This window comes from Lissotriton vulgaris, unplaced genomic scaffold (genome assembly GCF_964263255.1).
Source record: "Lissotriton vulgaris unplaced genomic scaffold, aLisVul1.2 SCAFFOLD_3538, whole genome shotgun sequence".
NCBI classification, from domain to species: Eukaryota; Metazoa; Chordata; class Amphibia; order Caudata; family Salamandridae; genus Lissotriton; species Lissotriton vulgaris.
In genome coordinates this window covers 30926-43981 of record NW_028243220.1, presented here as the reverse complement: position 1 = coordinate 43981, position 13056 = coordinate 30926, and the positions used below count along the sequence as shown (strand labels likewise).

The 13056-nt window shown below is 44.2% G+C and overlaps 1 protein-coding gene across 3 annotated transcripts in view; it reads left to right on the top strand.

Annotated features, from left to right (window-relative positions):
- TFRC (transferrin receptor) overlaps positions 1–12677 on the top strand; it is a 160526-nt gene extending 147849 nt beyond the window's left edge. For 2 of the 3 annotated variants that reach the window (XM_086948533.1, XM_086948534.1), the window contains exon 19: positions 7641–12677. In XM_086948533.1, coding sequence (XP_086804659.1) covers positions 7641–7883 — 243 coding nt within the window. In that variant the 3' untranslated portion in view covers positions 7884–12677. The remainder of the gene's footprint in view (positions 1–7640) is intronic. The other variant, XR_015303846.1, reaches the window with a different exon arrangement.
- The last annotated feature ends 379 nt before the right edge of the window (positions 12678–13056 follow it).

The following is a 13056-nucleotide window of genomic DNA, read 5'->3' as shown; positions in this document are numbered from 1 at the left end:
TTCAACCTCCTTTTCTCCAGTTCTCAAAGGAGGCTGTTACACTACATACTAATCCTACATTTATTCCGAAAGTTCCCAGTGATTTTCATCTCAATGAACCAGTCATTTTTAAAGACTTTCTTTCCGGATCCACAAACTCCTGTTGAACGTTCATTACATTCCCTGGATATAAAACGTTGCCTCAAGTTTTATATTCAGCGCACTGCATCCTTCAGGAAATCTGATCAACTGTTCGTGGCCTATGGCCCGGCCTCTAAAGGACAACTTGTTACCAAACAAGCTATTACTAGGTGGATTTCTTCCACTATTGCCTTTTGTCATCAGCGAGCTGGCAAGCCTCTTCCAGCGCCAGTACGTGCTCATTCAACTAGAGCTGTCAGCTTCTACTGCCCTTTTGCGGGGGTACCTCTGCGACACATCTGCAGAGCTGCTATGTGGTCGAGCAGCCATACTTTTACGAAGCACTACTGTCTGCAGTCAACAGATGTAGCAGTAGGACAAGCGGTGCTGAGGAATCTTTTCCATTAAAGGTGAGCCTCTGTTGCTACCTGCCTCCTGTCATAAAGGTTAACTCTCTTAATATGATATGTCTATTATATGCTTGAAATTACTGTTACCTTTATGACTTGTATAATGATTAACATGCTTGAATAAGAGTAGAAAGCAGTAATCTATGAAAGACACCCCTAATACTGGAGAAGAACATAAGTTACTTACCTGTAAACTCTGGTTCTCCAGTATTGGTGTCTTTCATAGATTCACATGCGACCCTCCCATCCTCCCCTCAGAGGCTCCCTTCTCCTCAGGCACTTTGGTTACTATGTGCTACGAAAATCTGAGGTCTTGTGCTTCTGAGGAGAAGGTTCTAGCTGCCAATATGTTTGTCTGCAATTGACAAACCAGCAAGCTCAAATAGCACCGCTTTGCCAACAGATGAAACCACCAATCTGAAGAGCCTGTTTCAGAAGCTAGAAAGGCTACAAGAACGGGAAGTAATGAAATGGTGGGAGGCTACCTCCCTAGAAAGATATATAGATTGCAACAGAGTCCCCAGGGGTCTGCGCATTTATACAATCCCTTCTTATGAAAACCCTGACCCAGCCCTTTTAAAGGATTGGGCGGAGTACACTGCAGAGTCGTCTAAGGGAATGGTCAGAATGCTCATTAAATATGCTTGGAGCGAACGAGATAAATGCATGAAAGATATAGCAGACCTGGAGGAAATGATTGTGAAAGAGAAGGATAGTAAAGCCTGTGATGAGTTGAGAACTGCAATGAGATACTCCAGGAATACGAGATGGGAATACGCAAGAGGAAACAGACAAAGTTCCAAAGGGACGAGCAAGACTACTTGTCAGGCAGGATTCTAACATTTGCACGGAAATTTGATGCCACACGAAAGAGACTAGCCCAAGGCAATACACAAACAACGGCCATAGACACGGAGGAATCAGAAGTTGAGACATCTGACGGGGAACAAAATTTAGACCCGGCAACGAAGGAAAAGGAAACAGCGAAACCTTTTTTCGACGAGTACCAGGTGATGAAAGAAACCCGCCAAAGACCACAATTAAGGAATCCTCCACCTCAACAAAATCAAAGAGGAGGACGAGGCAGGGGAAGAGGCACAAGGGGATGTTCTCAGGGAGTTACCACCCCAATGGTCACACGGAGTGCCTCCAGTCGAAGGAGAAAATAATAATAACGGAAGAAAACAGCGTCATCAATCTGTCAAAGGATTCTGACGGTTGATGAAACCAAGGTACTCAAGAAAGGCCTAAGCTTCTGTCCAACAAGCGATTTCAATCTAGTGGATACAAAAATAGACTTGTTCAGATATATAAGAAAGCTAAAATTTAAAAAGATCTTCTTACAACATCCTAGAACAGGGCAGGAAGTGAAAAGCCCAGATCTGTTAGAAATTACAACAGAGGATACAATAGAAGATAATCTCCTGGATGTCTTGTTGACTTCCACACAAGAACTACAAAATCAAGAGCAAGAACCGTAGAGACAGAATGATTTATTTCTTGAACAAGAACCTAGCAATTTAAAGAATAAATCAAGAAAACTGCCTAACACATCACATGATGCGATTGATGTTTTCAATGAAGCAATAACGGCAGATTTGGAAAGAATGGCGAACAACAAAATGGATATTAAATCCACTAATATCACAAGAAAAGAATGGGCAGCAATAAAATCTCTACGAAATGACAAGACAATTGAGATCAATCCCTCAGATAAGGGTGGGAATATTGTTATCTTTAGTAAGAAACTACGAACAGGAGGCGCATAGACAATTGAGAGACAAAGAATGCTATGCCATGGTGAAGAGGGAGGAATATGTAAAAAGCACCATTGAATACGATACACTTTTGAATCCATGGGAAAACGATGGTATGATCAGCCCAGAAGAATTTTCTTTCCTCCACTGTGATTCCCCTGTTCTTCCCACGTTTTACCATCTGGCAAACTATTGTAAACATATTGTACAGAAAAGGTTATTGGTCCTCTTTCTGCTTCCCTTTCTCATGTTTTACTTTTAATTTTGACCCTTGCCCAGCAGAACTCTGCCCTGTGTGCTTTTCTAAGGCTACTGCTCCAACACTATTATTAACGGGCTTGTACAGATGTTCCCACCTGCCCCTTTCATCATGCCTCAGTGAGACCTTAATTTGGTTCTCACCTTGGTCCGCACCCAACCCCGCCCCGCACTCACTACTATGGAACTGGAGCAGTCACAAACACCTCAGCACCCCACCCCCAATCACGACAAACGACACCAACTCCGCGGCCAGGGAGTTTCACCACTGGATCTCTTTCTGTGCCGACAAACTCCCACCTCTCCGCTCCCCTGCCATACAACGCCCTCTAAAAGCCACCTGGTTCACCACGGAACATCGAGGCCAGACGCTCCTGCAGTCTTCTAGAAAAGACCTGGAGATACCTAAAAATCACAGAACAGCCACGAGCGCCTGAAAGATTACCGACAATGCATAAGACACCAAATGGACCTTCATAAGATACCAGATCAAGACCAACGCAAAGTAACTATTCCAACGTCATACAGCAGTCTGCCAAACCCACCTGCTGAGCAACCGACGTCACACCCTCCCAGGAACTCTGCAACAAGCTCCACTCCTACGTCCATCTAAAGATCAAGGCACTCTGCGACCACTTCAACGAACCAACGACTAACACCACCCTACTACCAACCCCCGCCGATAAGCCTGCCATCACGTCCCGGGACCCCGCTACCATCTCACTCATCACCGCAACCATGAAGAAAACCCACTCAAGAGCCCCTACAGACCCCTGCTTGGAAGAACTATCAACACCTCCTTCAGATCAGGCATCTGCCAGACGACTGGAAACGGGCTGAGGTAAAACTCCTCAAGAATCCTACAGCTGACCCTTCAGACCTGAAAAATTACCGGCCCATCTCTCTCCTCCCCTTCGCGGCCAAAGTCACCAAGAGAATCATAAACACCCAGCTAACCGCCTTCATAGAAGAGAACTCCATCCTGGACGCCTCCCAATCCGGATTCCGTAGTAACCACAGCACTGAAACCGCCCTCCTCGCCACTACCCACTAAATACGCAAACTACTGAATGAAGGACACACAGCGGCCCTCATCCTAGACCTCTCTGCAGCTTTTGACAGTCTCAAACTGCACACTCACAGCCAGACTACAAGACGCTGGAATTCAAAGGGCTGCCCTCCACTAGATTCAATCCTTCCTCGTCGACTGGACCCAGAGGATCCGACTCCCTCCCTCCCTTCCTCTCAAAACACACAGAAATCAGCTGCGGAGTACCCCAGGGATCATCACTCAGCCCCACACTCTTCAACCTCCTATATGGCCTCCCTCACCGCCATAGTCAGACAGCATGGGCTCCGCATCGTGTCTTATGCGATAACACTCTGCTCATCCCCTCGCTCACGAACAATCCCAAAGACACCAGACTATGCTTCCAGGAAGGAATGCAGAACGTTACAGCCTGGATGAAGGACAGCTGCCTGAAGCTTAACTCTGAGAAAACCGAGGTCCTCATCCACGGACCCTGCACCACTACCTGGGACAACACCTGGTGGCCCCCAGCTCTCCAGAGCCCACCTACCCCTACAGTCCATGCTCAGAACCTCTGCATCATCATGGACTTCTCCCTCTCCATAAACTGCCAGATCAACGCAGTTGCCTCCACCATCTTCAACTGCCTGCGCGACCTTCAAATGGACCCCCCTACGACGGCAGAAAGACAGCCAAACCCACCCACCCACCCACTCACGCACTCATCAGCAACAGACTTGACTACGGCAAAGCCCTTTACCCCGGAATCAACAAAACACTTCTGCACAAGCTACAAACCATCCAGAACGCCACATCCGGACTCGTCCTCGGGACACCGCGCCACGAGCACATGACCCAACACCTCCCAGGCCTCCACTGGCTCACCGTAGAGAAGAGGGTCACCTTCAAACTACTCGCCCACACCTAAAGTTCTTCCACATCGGACCCAAATACCTCAACGTAAGGCTATCCTTCCACGTACCCAAGAGGAACCTCCACTCCGCCGACCTCGCCCTGGCAGCAGTCCCCCGCATCCGCCGAAGTTCTGGCGCGACGGCTCTCCTACATCGCAATGAAGGCCTGGAACGAGCTCCCAGTGACCATCCGACGCTCCCAGACTCTACACATGTTAACCCCTTCGAGGCTGATGACGAGCTGGGCTCGTCATGGTGTAGCCTCCTCGCACACTGATGACGAGCCCAGCTCGTCATGTAAAGTGCGTTTTTTAAAAAGTCAGCATTCTAGCAGAATCAGAGCAGCGCGCATGTGGTTAAGGAAGAACCTCAAGACCTGGCTCTTTGACTGACCCGGAGCCGCCACCCCCTTTCCCCCAGTGCCTTGAGACCCTCAACGGTGAGTAGCGCACTTTTTAAACCCCCTGATTGATTGATTGGCCTTAATGTTTGCTCCATTCGATCCTCAGCACAACTGCCTCCTTCGGCTGCTTACCATCAAAACAGCTTTTTTAGTGGCAATCACTTTTGGTAGGATGGTGAGCAACTTGCAGTATAGCCTCCAATCCTCCTTACCTGACCGTCTTTCCTGATAAGTTAGTGCTTTGCACTAGGGCATCTTCCAACCCAAAAGTGGCAAAACCGTTCCATGTGGGGCAACCTGTCCCATGTCTATGCTCCTCCACACCCCTCTAAAGAAGAGCGACTTTGTCTGGAACCAAAAAAGTGTTCTACATTGACTGCACTAGAGAGTTCTGGGTGGATGGAAAAAGGTAGCACAAGCCCATTGCACCCCCTGTGTCACAATCTGTTAAAAGGCCTCATGAAGGTCTATTCGCCAACCGTCCTGATTTCAATGTAAATGGCTCCTTTTTTCAATTTAATGTTTCTAGGTTCACGCTCTACCAGTACCTCCTTAAAACATGTTTCCTCTTCAGGGACCTGAATGAGGGTACGTTTTCCAATTTCTTTCCCTAAATCTTCTCCTTATGGGTTCTAAAGATTCGTCATGTTAGGAAGGGACTTGGAGGCCTGATCAAAATCATCTTCTGGTGGGTTCCATAGCTTTGCTTCTGTAGAGGTGACTTAAGGCAGTCTTGATCCTGAAGCCTGTAAGTGGTAAGCTGGCTGGACTCCCTTCTCTTTTGTGGCTGAAAACAAAAGCTCCACTCCATGGTGTGCTGCCTATTGTACAAATTGGGTGTAGGTCATGTGATTCTGTGCTAAGAGCGTCACAGTTGTTTGTGCACTCTGAGTGAGCAATCAAAATGCCGCCACACTGTAGCTTAACGCCCCAATCGTGTTCAGCTTTGTTGTAGGCTGTTTTTAAAATGGAAATGTCAGACAAAGCCAGTGATGGATGGGACAGAGCGAGTTCCCCATTCCAACTGCCGACGTGGACTTTGATGGGAGTGATGTATTGCTATCTACCTCTTAAAGCTGCAATGCACATGTTTATGCTTGTAAAGCTGCTTATGTTTCTGGGACGCACATTTAGGTTTTCCTTTTAAGTTTATTCTTTCGTGGTGCGGTCATGTCTTTTTATTTGCTTTGGCTTTTTTTTAAAGACAAACTTTTGTTTATACTGCCTGTAAAGAGGCACTTTTTTATTAGTTCAAGCCTGGGCAGCACTTGCGCTGCTCTGAGAGGAATGCTGTATTGGAATATTGAGTAGAAGCTCTGCCCATATGTCATTGGCTTGTGTGATTGTCCTTCGTAAATGCTGGCTTATGATTCGTTAATAGCTTGTTAGTCCCTCCTTGGTACTGCCTTTTCTTCATTTGTAACCTCTCATGAGGACTGACCTTTTACTTCCGTTGTTACACAGTAGGTCTTATTTAGTCTGTAAGCACTACTTTCTTTAATGCATTTCTCCTACTGGAGGCACTACATGCTTTCCTGCAGCATTCAGCGTGCCATGCGCACTTTCATGGGGCGCTTTTACAGAAAAAGCATTTGGTTGTCAACTTGACAGACAAATGCCTTTTTTTGATAATAGCGCTCCATACTGCGTTTTCACTTCAATAGCGGCCACAGACTGTTCTTTAGACACAGCTAATCTAAAGAAAGGTGCGTGGCCTCTATTAACATGAAAGTGCAGTGTGAGCCGCTTGTAAACAACTAGTATTTGCAGTGCAATAGGTCTCCTATTTTAGAAACTATGACCTATTGGTATTGTAAATGACAATGCGTTTTTTGCAGGTTTTTTTTTTTTAACACAAAAGGCATTTTTGTTTACATTGCCAATAGCTCAAACTCTCGAAATTGCACGACCTATTGCACTGCAAATGCTTGTTTGAAAAACTGGGACAAGGGAGCTGGTCATTATGTCTGTCCTGTGATGAAATATATTGTGGTTACGGTTATTCAGACATGTTGTTGGAGGCCAAAGGCAGATGTTAAATCTGTCTATAAAGTGGTATTCATTCTTTTCTCCAAGGTTAGTATGCAAGACATGTTAAACTACTTGAACACACCTGCCTGAGGAAGCCCTTTGCCATGTATTCTGACTGCTTTGTACACGGTGCCCCCTAGTTTAGGATTACCGACTGAGGCAAGAGCAATTGATCTTTGGGCAATTTAGGGTAAATGTTGGGAACAAGATGGAATTTTTGTCTATCGAAAAAGTAAGAAATTGGGTTTGAGGCAATATCCCCTTCAGTTTGTAGACCCACAGGTACATGTAGGCAACTTACGCAGCTTTTGATTACCCAGGAATTTACAGAGTGCAAAGTTATCAAATATTTAAAGATTTTCTCAGTTGTGGATATTGGTAAAGTTTCTTAAGAATACAACCAGAGCATTGCTGGCATGTGCATTGACATATTGAATGCGCTCTGTCCATTGTCACATCTGTTGTCCACAATTCGCCCAAGATAAAACCTAAATACTGTGAAACTTTTTTAAATTCTACAATTGCCTGTTATTTGTGTTCCGGTTTCCACCTTCTTATTAAAGTTGGGTGTACTGGCTTGGGTACTCCATTTCCATGACCAGGTCTTAAACATTTTGTAAGATACTGTTAATAAAAAAAAATGTATTACACAAATTGATTTGTAAACTAATGCCATGCAAGTGTATTGAGGAAACTAATGTCTAATTTGTATCACAGGTGGAAAACCACTTTCTGTCCCCATACGTCTCGCCGAAGGATGTTCCTTTCCGACACATCATCTACGGCTTTGGGAATCACACTCTGTCCGCAATGCTAGAACACGTGCGCTTACTGAAGACTAACAAGAACCTCTTCGACGAAGGCCTGTTTAGGAACCAGCTGGCTCTGGCCACATGGACTATTCAGGGTGCTGCCAACGCCTTGGCCGGTGATATTTGGGACATTGACAATGAGTTCTAACCGGACCACTGCTTCACATTGGATGACTAAGGTGCACAACCAGTCCATCGCAGTCCTCGGACATTGGCTTACTGAGACAGACTACCAGACAATCAGTCCTTGATTCCACCGGGCAGCTCTTTTAAAATAATATTTTACAGTAAGGTGCAGACATGTCAAAGATCTAGATTTTAATGGGTACAACCCGTGCTGCTGCACTTATTTTAATAATTGACATTCATTTAGGCAGAAAGTTAACCATGAATCATCCCCTTTTTGATTAGAGGAAAGAAGCAGGCATTTTCTCTTTTGGTTCTCTTTCCGCTGCTATCTGAAGCACCTTCCCAACAATTCATCTTGTGTCTGAAAGAGGAGTCTAGGTTCTGGCCTCATTCAGATTGTTTTTGCGAATGGTCAGAGAAGGAAGAGGTCTGTTGTGCACATTTCTTATCAGATATGCAGCCTGGCTAGATTACCTTATGAGATATTCACTGCCGATGCTGTCTTTCCTTTAGATTACTTGAACATTGAATAGATTCCGATAAAAGGTTGTCTTATGGTGTGGCTTGTTCCTGAATGTATCGTACATACCTTATGAAATCGACTGTACATTATTTAAGGGCTTTGCTCTTTTTGGTTCTTTCGTGGCAGGGGCAAGGTATACGGTAAGACCTTTAGTTGCATTCAGGCAACTTGTAAAACGGAACTTGGATTTTCTTTTTTCAAATCTTGTAGTCTGGGCTGACCTTGATGTTGCCTACTTTTTTGCTTTAAAAGAGATGCACCTGGTCTGTCTGAATTGTAGTTTTAGTATCCTGCTACCTACCAAATCTATCCCTGCTGAATGTTCATGGTACTCTGGTGATTGCTATGACAGGGTTATTATACAGCAGATCCATTACATCTCGCGTCTTTCTATTGTGATGCTTGGGTTACAGGTGTGCACTGGTACAAGCCCCAGGACTAGTTGCTTTTGTAGATGACTACTTTACTGTCTCTTGCCATTGGAAGGTTTTCAGCGAGTTCCAGCACAGACCACCTCTTCATCTCTGCTCGTTTCTGGGCACCTCTCGCACACTTTGGGCGAATGACTCAGATTGGTTTAGTTCAGACTACATTGACTGGTAGTCATGACATATTAGCACTTAGCCATTAGCTGTATCACTTCCTTGTTTAGGGGCACCATATTGTAAGGTGCGCAGCTTGGCATTTTTTTTTGTGCACATCGCCACTTTCCCTGGCGTATCTAAATATTGCTTAGAGAGCACTTTTTAAGTTGGCGAAATTGTGTTCTGACCAATGTGTTCTTCGCTGTGCCTATTGCTTTGAGTTACAGCATGGTTGAATAAAGCAGACCCATAGACAATAGCTGCTCAACATAGGCCTGTCTCAAGCGTGCGATGGGCCGGGTCAGCAGCAGCTGGTTACTTTGCACCTACCAGCTTTGAGTGGATATTAATTATTGACCTAAAGACAAAGATTTCCCTTCTATGTGCCAATACTACAACGGCCCAGACCCTCTGTAGAGTTGGATCTGCTCTTGTAAGTTTGCTCTTCGTTTGCACTGGGCAGACGGTACGAGCCCTCCTCTCCCTTAAGTAATGTAAGGTGCTATCCACAAGCTTTAGTGATCTGGTGCGAGTTGAAGGGGGCTTGACATTTCAGGTTCACTTGGTGAAGTTAACCCTGTACAAGTGCACATATGGACATTTTGAGTTTCCTGTGCTCGACAAAACTCGTGTTTCATTGGATTGCGACCATGATCATGTCTAAGGCCCTGCATGATTTTATGTAATTGGCTTTGAACGCAGTCTTGTTTGTTATCTAATGTTCGCTTTGCACGAATAGTGTCTGGCTGTTGCTAGCGGACTTTGCACACGAGCACAATGGGAGGAGCATGGGATGTCTTCATGCAGACCTTTCCCTGCTTGGCAATGGTGGTGGTGACTCTGGGACATTAGGCATGCTGTCTTGTGTGATTCGTACATGTAACTGAGCAACCAATCGTGTATGCTTGTGTCCAAACTAGACACTGACACTTCGTAGCACACGGTGCACAGAATGTGTTCCGAGTCATCCAGGAAAGGTTAGCGCGCTACTGAGTCCATCACTGGATTACTTGCAAGACCCATATCAAAGCGAACTCCTGTCTGTCTCGTCCAGTTCAAACCGAGCTAGAAGATACTTACAAACTCCAGTCTTTTGGCACAGTTATTTATTTTGTTATATGTTAATTTATTTATCAGTGACAGGGATCACTATAAATGGTGTTTTTTTTTATAAATAATTATCGGAAGCAGTGTCTTCCATAATTGACTGTTATACTGTCGAATTTTTTGAGTAACAAAGCAGTATCTGCTGTAAGGCTTGAACAGGAAACTGGAATCTCTGCATTATCGGTCTTGGAGCCCATCCGCGAGATTTGCTTTCATTGACCATTTTGTGACATATTGCAACAGGTATTATGACCACTTGAAAAAATAATTGGGACCCTTTGAACTCTGTTATAAATGCTAGTGAAACAACAGAGCAAATACCGACCTTTAAATGGTGATCTTGTTCAGCCACTCCGATTAAAAATGTTCATTGTATTGCAGTGAACTATAAATTGAAAGGGAATCAATTTGTTTTGAGAACCGAGAAATTAACTAAACTGAGATTGCCTGTGGCTCCTGTAAAGGCACCTTTAGCAGCTGTGGCTGAGGAGTAATACTAACCAGACTTGCACTCTGTATGCAGGAAACTTATTGTAAAGATCCCTTGTTCTCTCCTGTGAGGCTAGGGGTAAGAGGAGGGGTGGTTTCCACAGGTGAGGTAACTTCCTCTTCCGGAGGGCTGCCTTTTCAGAGAATCCATTCTACGGCTTGCTCTACCACCCCATTTGCTATCTTGGTCACTAATTCAGCAGTCTGGCTGCATTATGCACCTTTCACCTCTGAGTAAATCACAAGGTTGGGTGCTGGACATCCTTTTTTCCAAAACACATGGACACAAATTTGGGTTAATTTAAACACCTGGCAGTTTACACAGTAGACCAGTCTTCTAAAGCAACTTCTAAAATGCCATGATGTGTGCTGCAAGACCGTTATTGGTGCAGAAATTCCAGTAGCCTTATGAAACCTGATGTACATTATCGGAGGCAGGGTCTTCCATAATGGTTTGAGAACAAGGTAGATTTTGCCTACCACGGTGTTATATCGGGGGCAGTGACCCCCATATGTCACACTAAGTAATTATCGGGAACAGGGTTTCCCATAATGGTATTATGATGCTTAGTGCTTTACATGCTATGAAATTTGCAGCATTTAAGTCGTTAGTATCTAACATGCGTTGTTTGTTTGCTTTTAGTTTGTTGGGCTGCCTTTTCAATCTATTGAAATATCTTCTCCAAGAATTGTATTTTCTTGATGGCTTTCTAAGATGTGTGTATTCCCATTGCTTCAAACCCCACCCACTATAGTTTGTGGTACGTTTTTTATAGTTTTCCTATGAACGTTCTCAGTGGAATACTTTGTGAATCTCCTTGGAAATGGGCATGTTTTGCCCCATGGAAGGTAGGTTACTTCATGGTATTCCTGTGAGCTGTGCCTTAACTAAGGCTCGAAACTGTGTCTTTCTGAGTGGAACTGCGGTTCAAAAGACATGCATTGTAACTATTTTGATTAGTAGTGGGTGGGGCATCACAGGATGTCCCTCTGCATGCTTTAATTCTGATTTTTAGTCTTTTGGCACAAAATTAAGTGGGAGGCTTGATTCATCTTAAGCACGGTCTAAAGCTTATTTCTGCATCTTTGGATCTTCATTGATCGTCATAAACGCAAACTAATTCTCCGCTGCCTGCGCAGAATTCAGTATTCATGACTTCAATGAAGATTCCTACAATGTAGAACTAGTACCACAGCTATGTAACCATTCCAGCTTATGTGAATGTATGTGATGTGTAGATATTATCTTTCACCCTAAAATTGTCTAGTTACCAGGACAACCACATACTTAAGAGCAAGGTTCTCCAAAGTCCGTCCCGAAGGGCCTGACCCATGCAAGATGTAAAAATAACTACATTTATCTAAATGAGGATATGCTAAAAATCTGGCATGGATCTGGCCCTCCAGGACCGACTTTGGAGAACCCTGCTTAGGAGGAGCACCGTTTATTTTGGCGGTTTTATCCACTTGATGGATACCACTTTGAGGTCAAAGTTGGTGAATGAAACTCCTCTGTGCTTTGTGGTCCGTCCTCCTAATTAATTTTGAACCAAAAGTTTCTTTCAGTTGTGGGTATTTGACTTTCTCTGGATGGCTTAGTACCTACCTCTGTAGGGCAATCGTAATGTTTAATGAATATCTCATCAGCCCTTTGGGGGAGGGTAAAACCTATTGAGTCAGTAGAAAATCCTGTTGGATTAAAATGTGGTATGTTGTAACACATTTTGTCAGGTTGTTTTGCCAGCTGCAAACATATGTTGCGTGCCATGGCTGAATTTCCCCTTGTACGGTTTTATGGAAAAGTGCCCATGTTAAATAGTTGTGGCATGTAAACTTTAGTCTTCTATTCTCTTAATCTGTGGAAATACTGGATACTAATGCTTAATGTTAAACTATTGATTACTTTTACACTCTTAGTGGCTTTGGAAAACTTGCAGCAGTTCTGTAGTATGTGCTGGTCTATTAAATTCCTCTGTTAACTTCCTGCAGTGTCCCCTTGCTGTTCTCATCTGAAACCCTTCGGTGATGTTGTGCACTGTAAACATTTCTGAAAAGTTGTTCTAAATTTGCTGAATTTTCTGTAGTTCTTCAATTAAATGTTTGCAAATTATCATGTTGTTGGTTCATTAATTGACATTTCATAAATTCATTCTAGGTCTTCCTGATTACAAATCCGTAATCAATGTCATTTAAGAGCCAATCCCTTACCCTCTTCCATTCTAAGGATGTTACATACAAAACACTTTTTAGTACTTGTGAGACGCTTGCAGCAGTGTTCATAAAAAGTCCACAAAGTTCCCTTTTACAGGAGATATATTTGGGGAATGTGGGAGGGGGGGGGGGGGGGGGGGGGGTGTCATAAAACACGTGGGGACTGACCTGGTTCTTTTCGGCCCATGATTTAGCACTTATTTATTCATGTAATGTACATGCGGTTGCCTTGGTCAGTAGAAGCACCCTTGCTGTTCTGCATAGCATGTGGCATTTCT